Here is a 20,676-nt window from a genome sequence, read left to right as displayed (position 1 = left end):
CATAGTTGACAGGCAAATACTACAGAATATACACCCTCTACCGGAGCTCAGTAGAGGGCCACCATGGTACAAACTCGTCAACAATTTCTGGCATGTCGACAAATATCTCAGGCACTTAATTACCCAAGGTATGCACTCACACACATGTGGCAGCTGTACTGTGTACATACTGTATCTGGGCTTCTACCATGTTCTCAGGCACAACTCATGGCAAACCTGAAAACATGGGTCGCCTACGTCCCTGTGATACATTCTGACAGGATTAGGAAATGCCATTAATGTCGCTGGAAATCAAACATTTCAGTGCTCAGTAAGTATTTACTGTATACATGCTCTGTCCAAACACTTTTCTCAGGCTTTTTTCCCCACTTAACTGATGAGGTTTTAATTGATGTGCTCCAGACTAGGTCAGCTGAAAGCCATCGTGAAGATATTATTACTGGCTATACTTACAGTCCCGTTACTGTCTGTATTTACCTGGTATGTACTAATGAAATTATGTGATGAGAATTAATACTTTTTGGTCCTTAATTCAAATAAAGCAATACTTCAGAACACTATTACTTGGACCCAAATGCTGGTGCTTTTTTCAATTAATCCCAAATAAACCAAACAAAGTTAAAGCTATTATTGATTATTTATTACCATTTCACCATGTAATTTCTAAGTAAGTACTAGATAAATAGCATACTGTAAAATATAGAGTATCCGTGTTAAGAGCATTAGTAGGACAAAGGAATTACTGAGGTCATACTTGCTCAGTTACACTGTGGCATCTCTGCCGCATCAAATCATCCTTTTTACAAGTTAATACTGTAGCCCCTAAGTGTTAGCCCTAATGCCCGGTCACCATATGTTCTGGTTACAATCTTCCAACACTATCTGACCAGTCAGCTAAATGAACATTGCAAGTCTGATGCTAATGGTGGATTTTCAACAGTAAAAAAGGCTATTGATTCTAATAAGGCCTTCCTTTGTTTGACACAAATCATTAATCATTTATTGTAGCTTTGTCCGTTCTCTGTCGCCTACTCACCATCATTTTAACATTTAGTGGAGAAAGGCTTTATTTAAGCAATAAGGCCCGAGGAGGTGTGGTATATGGCCAATATACCACAGCCAAGGGCTGTTCTTATGCACAACGCATCGCCATATATCACAAACCCCAGAGGTGCCTTATTGCTATTATAAACTGGTTACCAATGTAATTAGAGCAGTAAAAATACATGTTTTTTTCATAGCCATGGTTTATCAGACCATATACCATGGGTGTCAGCCAATCAGCATTCAGGGCTCGAACCACCCAGTTTATAATGTGAAATATAGTGTGTGTTGTAAATTCAATCTGGAGTGGCAGAGTGTGCTCTGTGCGCTCGTAAATTCAGAGAGGTGTCAGATTGTCAGTTCGTAAATTCAGAGCGTTTCGCTCTCGGAGCGTTCAGAGCGTGCTGGGCTCACAACGGTAGTCAAGCCAACTGGCTAACGTTGGCTAGCTACTTCCAGACACAAATGAGAGTAAAATCTCACTCTGACCATTTTATGTTATCACCATTTTATGCGTTTTCATGTTATCCAGAGCGTTGGTGACTGTAACCGTGCTGCTGGCAACAATTGAATTATGCTTTTTTGCCGACGTTAACTGACACCGGCCATATTCAACGGGTGTTGAGGGTTCGTAAATTCATCAGCTATTCTGAACTCTGGCACACTCAGACAAGAGTGCTCTGAAATCGGGGTAGACAACCAGAGTGAATTTACGAACGCATCCACATTCAATTGGAAACTGTACTGTAGTTGTAGGCCTACCTATCAGCTGCCCAAATACAGGGCTCGATATACAGGGCTGCCCACTGGCCGGGGAGATTTTGGAAACTCTGGGCCAATCAGTGGCCCGCTTGGGCCAGTAAAAACAATATGGTAATAATGCTATTTTTAATCTAGGCTATATAAATGATTTAAAAAAACGATTCCCGAAGCTGTTATTTCGTTTTTGTTGATTATTTATCACCAGCGCGCCGTACACATATAGTAGGCCTATATCTGTCGGGCAGAGAGAGCATGTAGATCTTAAACAGCTGGTTGTTGCATGGAGTTATGATCTCTACAGTAAATGATAAGGCAAGAATGGGTATGCAAACCAGGTTTTTAAAAAGTTCAAACCGTTGGTTGAATATGTGCAATGCGCAATTCAGTCATGATGTAATTGCCTACTTTTGAAAATCAGACATTTCCTCTTGGCTATTTGCTATTTGAAAAAAAGTATTCAAGTTATGGCAGCCAATTTAGAAGTTCTACTGCACCAATACAATTATTCTTTCATTTATTTTCAGTTTTCATGAGTGTTTCAATTGACAGTGGTTCTACCAGTCTGTTGCTTTCTTTGCGCTAAAACCATGTGCGGTTATTATAAGCAAGACAACATTGAACGCTGGCGTTTCATTGCAAAGGGAAACCGGTTGTTGGTCGCTTTATCGTTTTAAAACATGAAACAATAACCCCTCAATAGCTCTTCAACATCTCAAATGGCAAGACTGACTAGCTACCACATGGACAGATTTCATTAGTGTTTTTGTCGGGAGCATGATGTCTTTAGTCAATGCCCACCTTATTCTTACATATTTTATAATGTGAATGTCAATGCATAATGCCATTGGAAAGGCCTATTAAAACATGCATTATTCTTAGTGGTAATTAGGGTTGCACATTTTGGGGAATATTCAGAGGTGGAAACTTTCCGTGGGAATATATGGGAATTAATGGAAATATATACAAATGAATATTAAAACCGTTTAAATGTAGATGCTTTTTGCATTGGATATATTTACCATATCATATGGAGACAGAAACAAACATTTTACCTTATTATAAGTAGACATAATTGCAAATGATTAAATCCTTCCAATAGAAAAATAAAAAACACATTTAGTTACGAATTGAACTTTAATTAAATGAGTTGACTCTTCACATGGGGTGATTTCACTGAACAGCAAAAGAAAGTGAATATTGAATGATCCATCGCATCTCCCAAAAACGTTTGCAACATACATCTGTAAAATGATAACCAAAGCTTTAGTTTCTTGGCTGTCTTCTTCTCAGGATTCCATGTCTACTCCCTGGACCTCCTCAATGTCCACCTTTTGAACATCAGACTCTGAGGCCTCATCTTCACTGTCACTTTCCTACCTTGTTGAGGATGGCTCGTTGTCAGGCTCAAAAAGCTAAAAGTTTGCCCGGATGGCCACCTATTTGTCAGCCTGTTGCGTGCTTTGGTGTGTGTGTTCCCAAACAAGGACCAGTTGCGCTCTGAGGCGGCTGATGTTGGTGGGATTTGGAGGATGATGGAGGCAACAGGGGAAAGAGCCTCAGATCCACAAAGTCCCTTCCACCAGGTGGCTGATGAGATATGTTGGCACGACTGCCATATTGCATCTCAATCCCAAAGCCCTTGCTTGGAAGTGTACTTCGCCAGACTGCCAAGAACCTTGCCCTCATCCAGGCCAAGGTGGCGAGAGTGATGATGGTAGTGATGACATCATAGGCCTTGTTGATCTCTGCAGCAGACAGGATGCTCTTGCCAGCATACTTGGGGTCCAACGTGTATACTGCGGCGTGTATGGGCTTCAGGCAGAAGTCTTCAGCTTTTTGATGCATTTCAGAACTGTAGTTTCCTCTGAGGTAGATTGCTGCTGTAACTTGATGACCCTTCACATACCTAACCATTTCCTTGGCTCTCTTTTAGAGTGTATCCATTGGTTTCAGTGCCATGATGTCCTTGAGGAGCAGATTCAATGCATGAGCAGCACAGCCAATGGGTGTTTGCAGCATTGTCTGTCACCAGTGCAAGTACCTTCTGTGGTCCAAGGTCATTGATGGCTACCTTCAGCTCATCTGCAATGTAGAGACCAGTGTGTCTGTTGTCCCCTGTGTCTGTGCTCTTGTAGAATACTGGTTGAGGGGTGGAGATTATGTAGTTAATTATTCCTTACCCACGAACATTCAACCACCCATCAGAGATGATTGCAATACAGTCTGCTTTCTCTATGATTTGCTTGACCTTCACTTGAACTCTGTTGAACTCTGCATCCAGCAAATGAGTAGATTAAGCATGTCTGGTTGGAGGGGTGTATGCTGGGCGAAGAACATTCACTCTCTTCCAAAACACATTGCCTGTGAGCATTAGAGGTGAGCCAGTTGCATACACAGCTTGAGCAAGACATTAATCAGCATCTCTGACTACGTTCCTCCATTGAGTCAAAAAAACTTCTGACTTCAGGAGGAGCATGAGCTGTTGCTATCGATAAGGTGTCTGATTCATCATTTTCACCTCGAATAGAAGTAGAGGGACTTTTGTCAGAGGTTGTGAGCTCTGAGGGAACTTTATGCACTCAGCCAGATGAATCTGCATCTTTGTTGCATTCTTCACATATGATTTGGCACAGTATTTGCAAATGTACACAGCTTTTCCTTCTACATTAGCTGCAGTGAAATGTCTCCACACATCCACCCCGTGGCATTTTCCTGTAAAGATTAAGAAAAAAAACGAGTAAAAAAATATAATTCCATGTACAGATAAATAGTTAAGTAGTTAGATTAAACAACTCCTTTGTAAAATAAATGTTTTAAAATGAAACATGTTTGGAAACCGGTGAATTGACACTCCTCAGTTAGCAGGCTCAAGCAAACTAAAACCCACATGGTAGCAAAAACTAACTATCAGAAATTGTTAACAAGGTAGAAATGATTTAAACACACTTTGCTGTAGGCTACTATTTACTAGTTAACAAAAAAATCATGCATGTTATAAAATATATTCACCCCACCCAGTATTGTAATCAAAACTTACCAGAAAGCATGTAGTCCTTGGCTCAGACAGTGTAGTAGTGTGGGCTCAATAGCATCTCATTAGTGTGCAAGATCTTGAGAATCAGCTGTGCACTGCAGAGTTCACTGCACATGTGATGGAAGAATACACTGTGCATGCAGAGGGTTGCAAACATACATACATTTTGTAGAGTTTTTTTTTTCCTATAGGCTATTACAATAATTCATATAAATTTGGTAATTGAATTAGAATTAAGTACTTAAAAAAGTTCAAAATCTTTGAATTTGACTTGCCTCTGTCTGTATGAACCATGTATAGGCTACTAGCAAATCAAATCACCTGCTATTTAAATTATGCACGCATCATTCGCTTTCCTGTCAGATCTTGAACTGGGCCCGTTTATTTTTTTCCTTTGGGCCAGTAGCTTTCAGTTGCCACTGGCCTGTACCTGAATGTCCAGCTCTGTGAATAAGAACCTCTGTACAAAATGACTAGAACTGTGTAATACCAAACTTTGATGGACCAAAGAGTTATCTGATCAAAAATCGAATTTGCGATGGCATGGTAGTCTGCAGTGGACTACTGTACACTTCCTGAGCTTGAAATGGTCGTAGGAAGGATTTCTCCCTGATGATGAATAATTTGTGGCAAATGTGTCACTGGGTGGATAAAGCATCTGGGCCAATTACCTTGGATAGAAACATAAAGAGTCACAGTAAACTCCCAAACACTCCCTTTGGATGACCACAAACATTTTTGCCAGGTCTTAGTGCAAGAATTGCACATCCCTCCCTGGAGGCCGTACAACCATGGCGCTTGTATACTGACCTTTTTCGGTAAGGCACTACATCAAGAGAACGCCTCAGCGTGGATTAGTTACGGTCAACAAAATTATTGTAATGTCTTTTTTTATTACAATGCTGGCGTCATCTGCCCTTCATAGAAGACACTTAAGAACTCTGCTCTACGGGATTGGAGTCATCGTCACACCTGCAATTCACAGGAAGGAGAGTGTTTTGACTGTCAGCTTGGCTGTTGGTGATAGACTTGTTTTGGGACCTAACACCGCTCTCTCTGAAAGTGCCAAATTGCATTTTCAGAAGGGTAGAAAAGCAGCGATGATGGCGCTGAAGGTAGCCAGTTGTCGACAATGTGTCTTTGATGAATTATTTATTGGTCAAGGGGAATTTCTAATATGATTCAAATCTATTCTCCAATTTTGAAGAGGAGAAACAATTTGGAGATAGAATTTAAGATTTAAAAAAGAATTTCCTGAAAAATGGCAATAGTTTCTATAGTAGTTTTATTATGGTTTAGATGTCAGCACTATGCATATGTTTCAAGTTGAATCATATATTTAGAGTTGCTTGATTACAAGCCTAATGCTTTGGAATAAACAGCGTTCAAACACCTGAGGGTGTCTCATGATTCTGGCACCTGGCTATTTATAGAGATAGTAATTGCCTTTGTGACAGTATGGTAAATAGAGGATGAATCCAAAGCGATCATCTGGCTATAACTCCCAGCATGTAGCTCAGCCTTCCCTTGCCTTTTCAGACAGGCATTTCTTCAGCAACATTCACTTCATTATCTGTGCACTGTCATTAATTATTCTGTAATAATTTCACCAATTTGACAGCATCCCATTGTGTGATCGATGGCGGTTCCTCCTGACCTGTTGATGTGCTGGCTCTATCTGAATCCAGTGACTGAACACAGGGAGTAAAAATCCTCTGGTGCTTCCTCCCCTGGGGATCATGCGACCACAGATAGCCAAACAGGAAATCACCCAAGCACTGCTCAGACAGCCGATTTAAGAGAATTTCAGAGATTATCCCGCAGACACAGAATAAACATAGCATAATAATGTCTTAGTAAATCAAATAGCCTGCTATTGACAAGCGGAAATATCTATTCCAGGCTTAATGTTGACATATCTCACGACAGACAAAAGTGCAAGAAAGAGAAATAATGTTTCCATGAAACTACATTGAGGCCTACAGTACCAGTCAAGTTTGGACACACCTACTAATTCAAGGGTTTTTCTTTATTTTTACTATTTTCTACATTGTAGAATAATAGTGAAGACATAAAAACTATGAAATAACACATATGGAATCATGTAGGAACCAAAAAAAAAAGTGTTAAACAAATCTAAATATATTTGAGATTCTTCAAAGTAGCCACCCTTTACCTTCATGACAGCTTTACACACTCTTGGCACACAATGTAGAAAATAGCAAAAATAAAGAAAAACCCTTGAAAAAGTAGGTGTGTCCAAACTATTGACTGGTACTGTATATATATATATATATATATATATATATATATATATATATATATATATATATATATATATATATATATATATATATATATATATATATATATATATATATATATATATATATATATATATATATATATATATGTTCATGGTGGGGTTTGGCCAGTACTTTCAGCTTATACAGCCAGGCTCTAGGCCTATGTTTTTATCAGTGCTTTTTCCACATGATAGTCTTATTGACATTTGAAGAATGTACCTGCTTGCCATTCCTGGAGAGCACAGTAAGCATGTCATTTTCAACTTTCCCCTCAGCTTCTGCCACTGCTTACCAAGAGATGTTTTTTTTAAAGCATGATCGCGCCGACTTCAATAACCTTTCAAGCTCTTTGTGTGAAGTTCATGTGGATTTGTATCTCATGAAAGACCATTCCATTTTTTATCCTGCCTTTATGTGTAACTCCTTCAGCTAACACAACTGTTATGCTTCCTTTCTTAGTCAACTCCCCTTTCATTTTCTTTAAGCCCAATTTATCCGCAGGGGTTTCTTCTATCTCTTAACAAAACAGGTCAATCAAATCTAATTGTATTTGTCACATGCTTGCTTCGTAAACAACAGGTGTAGAATAACAGTGAAATGCTTACTTACAGGCCCTTCCCAACACTAAAGAGAGATATTAAAAAAAAATTTTTTGAAAGAGAATAATACGAGGAATAAATACACAATGAGTAACAATAACTTGGCTATATACACAGGTACCAGTACCGAGTCGATGTGCAGGGGTACAAGGTAATTGAAGTAGATATGCACATATAGGTAGGGATAAAGTGACTAGGCAACAGGATAGATAATAAACAGTAGCAGCAGCGTGTGTGATGAGTCGAAATAGTTAGTGCAAAGGGGGGGGTCCATGCAGATTGTCCAGGTAGCTATTTGGTTAACTATTTAGTAGTCTTACGGCTTGGCACTAGAAGCTGTTCAGGGTCCTGTTGGTTCCAGATTTGGTGAAGTTGTACCACTTGCCTTGCAGGAGCAAGAGATCAGTCTATGACTTGGGTGGCTGGAGTATTACACCCCCTGGTATAGAGGTCCTGAATGGCAGGGAGTTCGGACCCAGTGATGTACTGGGCTGTATGCACTACCCTCTGTAGCGCCTTGCGGTAGGATGCCAAGCAGTTGCCATAACAAGCGGTGATGCAGCCAGTCAAGATGCTCTCAATGGTGCAGCTGTTGAACTTTTTGAGGATCTTAGGTCCCATTACTAATCTTTTCAGCCTCCTGAGGGGGAAAGAGGTGTTGTCGTGCCTTCTTCACGACCGTGTTGGTGTGTGTGGACCATGTTAATTCCTTAGGGATGTGGACACCGAGGAACTTGAAGCCCTCGACCTGCTCCACTACAGTCCTGTTGATGTGGAGCATGCTCGGCCCGCCGTTTCCTGTAGTCCACGATCAGCTGTTTTGTCTTGCTGACGTTGTTGTTGAGCGGGAGGGGAATTGTAATTCACCGTACATTAGAATGTTTTTTCCCCCCCTCCGTATGCTTTTGATTCAGAATGCCATATGTGCTAACATACGGCATCTGAGGTTAGGGAGGGACGCCACAGATATTTCTGGTCACCCATGCATTCACACCAAACACCTCCACCCACTCCTGCTCAGCTGTTTCAGGCCATTCCACTGTAGGAGGTATGTGCTGCGCTGCCTTTATCCCACGCATGGACCTTTGTAGGGCGGTTATCGTCTTGTTGTTGTCCATGGATTAGCTTCAACTTGAGTGTAACTTCTAAATGCTGAAATGAATCTGCATGTTTCGTGCACATCACATAATTCAAAATGACATTTCAGATTGTCAAAACCTAACCCCAGAATAGGTCAACTGTAAACAGCTTTACATGCAAACTAGAAATGTAGGCTAGAGCTGCAAGCCTTATTACAGGAAATGTATACCGTGCTAGTTTAAATGGACAGTGGGTCTACCATTCTCTCACAACTGCTTTGTCTGTTGGGAATAACTCTTTAAACAAACGAGCGCTGAGTGGGCAGCAACTCCTCTCAGAGTGTGCTATTCCCTTTTCCCCTGCCATTTACTGTCTTTCCACTAAAATATCAACCTGGATGTGACTCGCCAGGAAGGGTCCAGCATGCCATTTAGGGAGTGCTCCAAACATTTGCTCACAAGCTGTGGGTGGGAAGGGAAGCATCTGATAACAAGCACGTCCTGGGGGAAGCACTAGCAGCACTTTCCCTGGGGCTCACTAACTCCTGCCTACCCCAGTAATGCCACACATTTCAGACAATGAAGAAAGCACCTGTCGTCTGGCACTTGTTTAAATGGATGCTTGTAGTTCTTAAAGGCGTCAGCATGCTTCAGTTCGGGTGGTGCCTAGCCGGGCTCGGCTAGCAGAACCGAACAAGTGTGCTCGCATACTCCTTAAAAGACCTTTGCTTGAAAAAGAAAAAAAGCAGCAATAGTACTGTTTGTCCATTTTGAGACACCGTAGCCAGTATACATTCTTAAAATAGCCAGAATTAATCTAAGATAAAATTAATGACAGATTTCTTGAGTTAACGGTTTTGACGAGATCTAAGGGCTCCCGAGTGGTGCAGTGGTCTAAGAAACTGCATCTCACTGCAGTATCTGGTTCGAATCCAGGCTGCATCACATCCGGCCGTGATTGGGAGTCCCATAGGGCGGCGAACAATTTGCCCAGCGCCGTCCGGGTTTGGCCGGGGTAGGGCTTCATTGTAAATAAGAATTTGTTCTTAAAATGACTTGCCTAGCTAAATAAAAAAATTGTAGTGCAATTTTGCATCTGACTAGGATCTCTGGTGCAGTATTTCTCTAGTGAAAAAAAATGTGCATAAGGACGAGTCGTCTCTCGTTGAATGACAACAGGCACTTCATTGAAGAATCCCTACTTTTGAGCATTCACCGGCGAGGGGGGACGTAGACTTCGGCTACCATCTTTGGTTTTACTTCGGCTACCGTCTTCGATTTGCCTCGAGAAAAAATGCTGTGTGCCTGAACCGCCGAAAATACCCTTGCCGAAGTCCAAAACATCACAAAATGTCATCATAATATATGCACGAACTGTTCCAAACTGTTTTGGCTGGAAAGCACGCGGACGCCTTAAGTCAAAGAAGACAGACGTCTTATCCTTCACTGTGTGTGTGTTTCTGTGTGTGTGTGTCCGTGTGTGCGTTTTCTTTTCTTTACATACAGTATCTCCTCAAATAAGGGACTTCTCTTCTCACCCAAAGAGGCATGAGGCTTAAGCAGACTTACTGTGAGCTGCCATAGAGCAAAAAAAGAACTAGACCAGAGTCAATCATTTCAGTTGGCCAAGCCTCCACGAGTAGCCTAATAAATGTCCCACTTATTTGCTAAAAGGTCATTTATCAAGTCTGACATGACATTTGCCAGAACCATGCTTTTAAGAAATACATGGTAGATTGTAATGCATGTGTCTTTCACATTTATTCAGACTGGAAACACTTTGAGCATTGTTCAGCTCGCACATATCTTGGCACTTCTAAGTATTGGCAGGAGTTCTCAGGCAAAATGCGGTCCTGACTGCTTTACACCTTTCTTAGGAAAATTGATCTAAAACAACTTATGTAAATCCAACAGAGAAATGTCAGCCTGCTCTCTAAGATCTGTGATGGATAAATACACAATAGCTACATTTCTCATAACTATTCAAAATAAATATAAACTGTGACATGAGTTCAAAACAGTTCTTTGACAATGAACAAACAAGCCAATGACGAGTTAGCCTAAAACCAACAAAAGAATATGCATAGCAAGAGATCTAATTAATTTTAGATTCAAGCAACAAAAATAAATTAAAAAGTGTTTAAATGTACAAAGCTGATTAAAGTTATTTTCCTCAGAAATGTTTAATTATGTTTTTCTTTCAGAACTATAGTTGTGGTCAACAGTATTTCCAACAACAATCAGGGTTAACCAGCTCTTACTATATAGCCTACAGACAATAACAACTGGATAAGCTGTAAAATAATACACCACTTAAAGCACACTAAATCAGATTGTCAGTAGGCCTAAGTCCAGAGCAACAGAGAAAGAAACCAGCAACATATTTGGAAGCAGCCTTCTTGCTATTCCTAATTAAATACACACAGAATTAAGCCAATCCACACACTTGGATGATCAGAGGAGCTGAAGGCACACTGAGGTCTGTGGCCCCCCTTTTCTGGTGTGTGTCTGTCGTCATGAAGGGTTCAACCAGGCTTAAAGTACACCAGGAAAACAGTTAAGCCAAGCCCTTGCTCAAAGCAAATGAGCATCACCAGTCCATCACATGTGGTGCTGTTTAATAAGATCCTGCTATGATCTAGTCTTATTTATTGTGTATGTGAGTAGCCTTTACTTAGTTATTATTAACTTTAGTGATTATCCTTCTCATTACAATACACACAAGATCAATTTGACATAGGCTATACTATAACACCTGCTACAAGTTATTACGAACCATTTGGGAACAATTCTAAATGTTTTGGTTACATTTTTCTTATTCTGAGTTTTATTTTGTTTCATTAAGCATAGGCCTATCAATGACAACAGTTGTGAAAGTTGATACAAACGTAATTCTAAAATGTCAACATAATGATTAAACGTTCTTTCCGAGGAGGATCTGACCATGCATTGTCTAAACACGAGGGAGCACTTTTCCGCGAACAAATTGCATCATACCCTTTCAGAAACATAGCCCAATAAAAACACGAAAAAACGCCACAATTTGGTAAGGTGCAGAGACAAATCGCTTGATCTGAGATGGCTAATAAAAAGTGACATATCAACGTTTTAGAACCGATCTTCAATGAGTTCTCAACGCTTGCAAAGCGCGCCGCATGCTGCTTTCAGGCAGGCTCCTCCCGCGGACTGTCTTTATTCCAGAATGGAAAAAAACGTTCTCGCATCACTGAAGATTGCCAGTCTATCAACCACAACCTTTATCAACCACAATTCAAACACGTTAAAAAAAACGTTTGAGCAAACGTATGTTACTATCAAATACGTATTTATTCAACACAATAACACAGTTAGAGTTGAATTGATTGTTGACAACTTTTGAAAGTAAGGAGACGGACAAAAGGGACTCGACTCATCCCCTTGAAACAACACGCCTCTCAAATAATGTATACATTTTATATCTTCTTCTATTTCATAATGTAAAGTTTGTAACAAATCAACATGCGCTGTCGATAACTAATTGTATGTATAGCAGTTTGCGGGAGTTTCTATCTCCGAAGAGTTCGAGAAGCTAGACATGCCTCCAAATGCCATACAGATAACGGTACACTGTCAGGCTCGCGACGGATCAAACATTCCAACGAGCCAACAAGGCTTGAGCCTCGTGCGTTACCAAACCATTTCTCACTTCTGGTCTTCGATTGCTTACTTTATAATTTTATATATCTCCCTTTTAAAATCAGAACATCATCCATGAATAACAAGTAGTCTGGTTGACTATAGCTAGTTTGCTGAGTTTAGTTAGGATATAACCTAAGTGATTCTTCCTGACCTAACGCAGATCATAATGTAGCTCGAAAATATCAAAGTAGCTAATTCTGAATAACAAGAGCGAACGTCACGTCCAGAATGTATCTGCGCTGGGAAATCAAGCGTGGTCCTCATGCATTTACTTACAGTGAGTTGAGAGCAGGACCAGAATGCAAGCCAGACGTGTTAACGCCATCTTGGAGTCGATGCAATGTTCAGTTTGGCCGTACATGCGCAAAGTTAGGAGCTTTTCAGTGGATGGAGAGAGGAGGACTGGCCGGGGAGAGAGAGGCGGGGGGGGGGGGGGGGGGGGGTGAATCAGGTTTAGGTGAATCAGGTTTCCATGGCTACCAGAAGCATCACTCACACAGTCAAGAATTTATGGTTGACAATAGGTGGGGGGACCATACGTTTTACAACGCTGGAAGCTGTGATTGAGGACTACTGTATTAGGCTACCTATTCTACCCATTATATTATATCAGACAAACTCTGCTGTGGGATTATGATACAAATTACAAATTGATGATTTAAAAAAAATATATTATTAGATATCCAAACAAATCCCATTCTTAAAAATCAAAAATAAACAATAGGCATCCTTCCTAAAACAAATGACTGAGATGTTTTGTTGACTTTTCATGTTGTGTAGAGTAAACACGGGATTAATGTGCATTGATTGGAGGCTCTTTTTACTGACCTAATCCTGTCAGTGGTAACTGCGCTTAAGTAGAACACCACAGCTGTGTCATCAAGCAGATCAAGATTGAAAGAATCTAGCTACTTATCCCAGTTACTCTCAATTGAGGTTGCATGCAATCGTTATTGCTTTTAGATAGCTGAGCCAACCATTGGAATAGTGTCTCCTAAAAAGTATTTGACTGGATGTGTGTGGATTGCGCGAATGTGTGTGCATGTGTATGTACGTGCGTGCTTGTGTGTGTGTGCGTGCTTGTGTGAGTGTTGGTGTGTGGACTAGGAAACATTGTCTGGATTGTGGTGTAAACACCTTAAGTATGATTTTTATCCACACTCATTTATGTGCCTCAAATATATTGCTTGCAATTTTATTGCGACAATATCAGATTAAATGTGTATTGCTTTGATGAACTGGAGGGTATAAAAACTATTCATTGCATTGCACTTTTTGGGTTGTCAGGGTGTCTTCTCCCTAATGAGTTTGTATGGTTTTTAAATATCAGACCATGTAAGTACTAGGTAGTAATACAGCAAATGGAACAATACTGGTCATTTTACTAGTAGTTTAATGTGTTCTATGTTGTCAAGGTCCACGCAGTGAATAACGCTCAAATGTAAAACGCATTCCCAATATGCACCTACTGCACCAGGCTTTTTGATGTACAGTGTAGGAACGTAACCCTTAAACCCCCCTACCCCATACACGCGCAAACAAGATGTAACAGCTTCTTTTGTTTCCATTGTGTCTCTTATCTTGTGAATAATAGAGGTTCCTTGACTCATTTAGAGACTTCCTGAATTCTCAGGTTTACTTTCAGCACTTAAGACAACAACATTCTTCGTTGCCATCCACTTTAAGTCCAAGCTTTTGGCTCTGAGTCCATATTGTATTCACGGTCATCATTCTTATCCCTGGATTCCTATTTCAGGGCATGTTTTAAGCAGAATGGACGTATCAGACGGAAACGTTGACTTGCATGGTTGAATTTGTTTTTAAATCTGGATTTTGCCTTGAAGCCCATCTCTCACATCCCTCCCTAAATATACCGATTAATTTTATTTTTATATACTCGTGGCTGTTGCTCCAAGTCACTTATGTGGCAGTCAGCAAGGTCAGGTGGAAATGAGGCGGCTATCTAAGAAGTTCACAATGAATGTCCTCCCATGAAGGTTTAGACACTTTCTATTTATACTGAACAAGAATATAAACACAGCATGCAACAATTTCAAAGATTTTACTGATTCACAGTTCTTATAAAGAAATCAGTCAATTGAAATAAATTCATTTGGCCCTAATCTATGGATTTCACATCACTGGGAATACAGATATGCATCAGTTGGTCACAGATATCTTAAAGAAAATGTGCCTCACAATGGGCCTCAGGATCTTGTCACAGTATCTCTGTGCATTCAAATTGCCATTGATAAAATGCAATTGTGTTTGTTGTCCGTAGCTTATGCCTGCCCATACCATAACCCCACCGCCACCATGGGGCACCCTGTTCACAACGTTGACATCAGCAAACCACTCGCCCAGATGACGCCATACACGTGGTCTGCGGTTGTGAGGCCAGTTGGATGTTGTCACGTTCTGACCATAGTTCTTGTGTGTTTTACTTGTTTTAGTGTTTGTCAGGACGTGAGCTGGGTGGGCATTCTATGTTGTGTGTCTAGTTTGTCCATTTCTATGTATGCTTGATATGGTTCTCAATCAGAGGCAGGTGTTTGTCATTGTCTCTGATTGGGAACCATATTTAGGTGGCTTGTTTTGTGTTGGGGTTTGTGAGTGGTTGTTTTCTGTCTTTGTGTTCTGCACCAGATAGGACTGTTTTCGGTTTTCACATTTATTGTTTTGTTGCTTGTAGTGTTCACGTTATTATCTTTATTAAACATGTTGAGCACTAGCCGCGCTGCGTTTTGGTCCTCTCCTTCATCCCAGGAAGAAAACCGTTACAGATGTACTGCCAAATTCTCCAAAACAACGTTGGGGGTGGCTTATGATAGAAACATTAACAGTCAATTCTCTGGCAACAGCTCTGGTGGATATTACTGCAGTCAGCATGCCAATTGCACGCTCCCTCAAAACTTGAGACATCTGTGGTATTTTGTTGTGTGACAAAACTGCACATTTTAGAGTGGCTTTTTATTGTCCCCAGCACAAGGTGCACCTGTGTAATAATGATCATGCTGTTTAATCAGCTTCTTGATATGCCACACTTGTTCACGTGGATGGATTATCTTGGCAAAGGAGGAAAGCTCATTAACAGGGATGTAAACCAATTTGTGAGAAATAAGCTTTTTGTGCCTATGGAGATTTTCTGGGATCTTTTATTTCAGCTCATAAAACACGGGACCAACACTTTACATGTTGCGTTTATATTTTTTTTCAGTGTACTTTGTTTATATACTGAGTATACAAAACATTTAGAACACCTGCTCTTTCCATGACATAGACTGACCAGGTAAATCCAGGTGAAAGCTATGATCCCTTATTGCTGTCACTTGTTAAATCCAGTTCAATCAGTGCAGATGAAGGGGAGGAGACGGGGTAAAGAAGGATTTTCAAGCCTTGAGACATGGATTGCGTATGTGGGCCATTCAGAGGGTGAATGGGAAAGACAAAATATTGAAGTGCCTTTGAACGAGGTATTGTGGAAGGTGCCAGGCCCACCGGTTTGTGTCAAGAACTGCAACGCTGTAGGGTTTTTCATGATCAACAGTTTCCCGTGTTTTTCAAGAATGGTCCACCACCCAAAGGACCTCCAGCCAATTTATTACAACTTTGGAAAGCATTGGAGTCAACATGGACCAGCATTCCTGTGGAACGCTTTCGACACCTTGTAGAGTCAATGCCCTGACGAATCGAGGCTGTTCTGAGGGCAAAATGGGCGGGGTGCAACTCAAAATTAGGAAGGTGTTCCTAATGTTTGGTATACTCAGTGTATCTTCTCTATTGATGTTGACATGTGTAATGCGTCAGGTTAGATTTGACTACTCAGCGTTGTTACAACCATCATCAGGGATTGTTACACGGATACTAGTAATACCCTGATTTAACTTTCATTGTTCATTTGTTTATTTTTCATGGAAGATTCTTTGTCCATAAAAGGAAGTGTGCAGAAAACAAACCCCTCTTCACATTATTTAAGATAGAATTGAAATATAATTTTGAAATGATCTGTAAATGTAAAAACATAAAAGCAATACGCACAGTAAAACGTTCTTGGACAAATTGAAAATGTATCTTGGTCTGTTAGGTTTATGTACTCTTGTTTGTATATTTCTGTTTTTGTATTTGTTGTGTTCATAATTTAGAAAAATTTAATATATGATTATTTTGTTTTTAAATATTAATACTAGTAATCAATAATATGGACATTAGCAGATGCCTGTCAGATAGCACACATCACACACTCACCCACAGTTGAGAGGAGCACAAGGTCAGCTGCACTGCATGTTGTGGGGTTTAACACTCCATGGTACAATGCTAAGGGATTGTTGTTAGGATCTGAACCCCACAGCCCTCCAGTTGCCAGATCAATTCTCACTATGTTTTACTGCCCCCACAACCAACGCCATGCTCCAGCTAACAGCCATCGGAACCACAATTTTGGTTCAGTCCTCTGGTTAAGACGCTAAGTCAATATAACACTGACATCATGTCCAAGCCCTCTTCCCCTTTAACAGAGAAATTTAAAGATACAATTTTAAGTGCAAAATGATCTCATCAAATAAATCTTAAATCCCCTTTTCCAGTGTGCACTGCTGTTTTAATGTATCACAAGACCCTTAGTTTACATTTCCCTTTGACTCTGAGTGGCATTGGCTCACTTGCTGCTATGGTGACATTTCTCATGTTGTAAAACGCTGCAGACAGAAGACGAACTGCCTCCCTTGGTCTGTTTTACCCGGACGCTCTTGGTTCACCGAATCTGTCAGTGAAATTTTCTTTGGGTCCGGCGCTGCGACCTTGGCCCGTTAGCACTATAAACTGTGTGAATCTCAGGTGTCCTCTTTATGGCAGTGCAGTCACATGTACCACCAGACAGTACGTGAGAAAAGCCTTCTGGTCCTCTGTCCCCTCGGTCAAATAATCTATATGCCACTGTAGACTAAATCTCTTTTTAAGAGGGCCTCCACGGTATTCCACTATAGTGCAGTATTTGATTTGGATTCATGCCTTTGACACAAAGACATATAGGACAGTATATCAGATTTAAGTGGATAGATGGGTGGGTAGGTAGCTACCCATCCAGGTAGATACTGTACATACTGTATGTCAGTGGTATTCAAACTTTTTCACCAGGCACCCATTTATTCCACCAGAATTTCTGGGACCCCCACCCCAAATCTAATGACATAACCAATTTTTGGATCAACAAACAACCTTCAATTCATTGCATTTTCATCTCTTATCAATGTCACGTTCCTGACCTGGTTTCTGTTAGTTTTGTATGTGTTAGTTGGTCAGGACGTGAGTGTGGGTGGGCAGTCTATGTTTTCTGTTTCTATGTTGGTTTTGGGTGACCTGATATGGCTCTCAATTAGAGGCAGGTGTTTTTCATTTCCTCTGATTGAGAGTCATATTAAGGTAGGTGTGTTCACACTGTTTGTTTGTGGGTGATTGTCTCCTGTGTCAGTGTTTGTGGCACCATACGGGACTGTTCGGTTTGTTTGTCATCGTTCTTTTTGTGTAGTCTATTTTCCCTGTTTGTGCGTTCTTCGTGTTATATGTAAGTTCGTATAGTTCAGGTCTGTCTACACATTCGTTTTGTTATTTTGTAGTTTATTCAAGTATAGTTCGTGTCATTGTTTTGTCGTGTCTAATAAATCATTATGTATTCAACACCCGCTGCGTTTTGGTTCAATCCATGCTCCTCCTCATCCGAGGAGGAGGAATCTGATAACGATCGTTACAATCAAAAGGAAAAGGAATCAGTAAATATATTTTCTCAATAAAATAACCTCAAAAACGTTTGTATATACTCAAAACATGTTCTTCATAAAAATATTTATTTTCGACCCATTTAAAAAAAAAATGGCGACCCAACTGCAGTTCAACCGCAACCCAATTGCAGATCCCCCGAGGAGTCGTGACCTCGGCTTTGAATACCACTGCTGTAGGTGGATGGATAACATCTCTTGTATCATAGTTTGTAAAATCCCTCAAGGCACATGTCAAATGAGCAAATAATTATATACACTGAGTGTATAAAACATTAGGAACACCTTCCTAATACTGAGTTCCACGCCCTATTGCCCTCAGAACAGCCTCAATTCGTCCGGCATGGACTTTACAAGGTGTCAAAAGTGTTCAACAGGGATGCTGGCCCATGTTGACTCCAATGCTTCCCACAGTTGTGTCAAGTTGACTGGATGTCCTTTGAGTGGTGGACCATTCTTGGTACACACGGGAAACTATTGAGTGTGAAAAACCCAGCAGGGTTGCAGTTATTGACATACTCAAACCGTTGCGCCTGGCACCTACTACCATACCCCGTTCAAAGGCACTTAAATATTTTGTCCTGCCCATTCACCCTCTAAATGGCACACATACACAATCCATGTCTCAATTGTCTCAAGGCTTGAAAATCCTTCTTTAACCTGTCTCTTCCCCTTCATCTACACTGATTGAAGTGAATGTAACAGGTGACATCAATAAGGGATTATAGTTTTCACTTGGATTCACCTGGTCAGTCTGTCATGGAAAACGTGTGTGTTCCTAATGTTTTGTACACACAGTGTACATAATCAATTCAACAGTTCCAGTGTAAAGGAGTTGGTTCAGTGAGTAACCTCGCCTGAGACATTAGCTCCCAGAGATGACACCTAGACTTAGTAATGATCGTTTTCGAATAACAAATCCTCAAAGACAGTAGAAGAGGAAAGGAGAAAGAAAAAGTATAATCAAATAAAAAGGGCCATATCTGTCCCCTCCAATGATATATATAAACCCTGTATTGCTATGTACTGGCCAATGAGAGGCTTTGAAGTCACCGGTCAGCCATATTGGCACTCCTCAGAAAAGCAGTCTTCCATAGGAATGAATGGAATTCTACAGTGTTTCATTTAAATGTTTCAAGGACAAAATTACATATATTTAAGTATTTTCTTGTTGCAGTGGTGACAGTAACATTAGTAATTTAAAAAATTATACTTTTAGGGAAATGTTTTATGTTTAGCTCACAATATAATTTAAAAGTATGCACTACGGTGTCTGTAATAGAATAAACATTACAAAAACAAATGTAGACATTTATAAATCCATTTCTATAGCTTCCAAAATATGCTTTACAACGGTGGGGGAGTGCCAAGATGGAGGTGCAGCGGCTTCAAAACAGTGGCCCCTGTAATTCATCTAGTGTATATATAAACCATTTGTCCCCTTGGTCTTGCGGTTCAGCAGCAAAGCCATTACATTACCCTGCTGATGTGCGAACGTTACAGGCTTTCGTCATTTGAAGCCTTTATCAGAGTCAAGGACGCTCAAAGGAGAAATCTGAAAACCGTCACAACACTCAGTACTCAGACGGATCTCCAGTCTCCACAAGGGGCTGGGGAAGCAGGCACGCAATCAGGGCCCAATGTGACACTTGATTGGCGAAGGGTGAAGACAAGGGTATCAAGTCAGTCAATGTATTTATATCCCTGATGTTTCATGTGTTATATTTAGAATGTGATAGACAGGACAACTGAAAGCTTTTATCATCCAAATTATCTTCAGGCATCTCGCATAGAACAAAAGGTAACACTTGTCTTGACACCCAGTGTCATAACACGTTATGACACGGTCATAACCATGTCATAATATGTCATAACAGCTGACATAATTTATCCTAACCTGTCATAATATGGTCATAACACTGTTATAACACATATCTTTACACCTGTTGTAACATATATTGCGTTATTTTATGGCTGGTTATGACTCCTAAATAAGTGTCAAAACCCACGTTTATTCAACAAACCAAAAAATCCCCGCCAAGAACTTTCCTTTCGTTTGAAAGTTTGTTTCTTAATTAAATCATTAGTTGTTGTTGTGATGAATTCTTTACAGTAATTTATTTCGTCATATTTTAAATAACTTTTAGAAAATACACTTTACTGTCAAGAAGCATTATGACCATATTGTGTCACTTTACTTGGACTAACAAAATACACCTTTTGACACTGTCAAGAACCATTATGACCATCATAATCATAAACTCAGCAAAAAAAGAAACGTCCCTTTTTCAGGACCCTGTCTTTCAAAGATAATTCGTAAAAATCCAAATAACTTCACAGATCTTCATTGTAAAGGGTTTAAACACTGTTTCCCATGCTTGTTCAATGAACCATAAACAATTA

The 20,676-nt window shown here is 40.2% G+C and overlaps 1 protein-coding gene across 1 annotated transcript in view; it reads right to left on the bottom strand.

Moving 5' to 3' along the window:
* Positions 1–12,894, bottom strand: part of LOC129819295 (junctional adhesion molecule 3B-like) — a 53,105-nt gene extending 40,211 nt beyond the window's left edge. The window contains exon 1 of the mRNA XM_055875752.1: positions 12,779–12,894. Within this exon, the coding sequence (XP_055731727.1) occupies positions 12,779–12,863 (85 nt within the window). The 5' untranslated portion in view covers positions 12,864–12,894. The remainder of the gene's footprint in view (positions 1–12,778) is intronic.
* Between the last annotated feature and the right edge of the window lie 7,782 nt (positions 12,895–20,676).

This window comes from Salvelinus fontinalis, chromosome 2 (assembly GCF_029448725.1).
Source record: "Salvelinus fontinalis isolate EN_2023a chromosome 2, ASM2944872v1, whole genome shotgun sequence".
Classification (NCBI taxonomy): domain Eukaryota; kingdom Metazoa; phylum Chordata; class Actinopteri; order Salmoniformes; family Salmonidae; genus Salvelinus; species Salvelinus fontinalis.
Note: the sequence above shows the minus strand (reverse complement) of the source record. Positions and strands in the feature narration are given on the sequence as shown.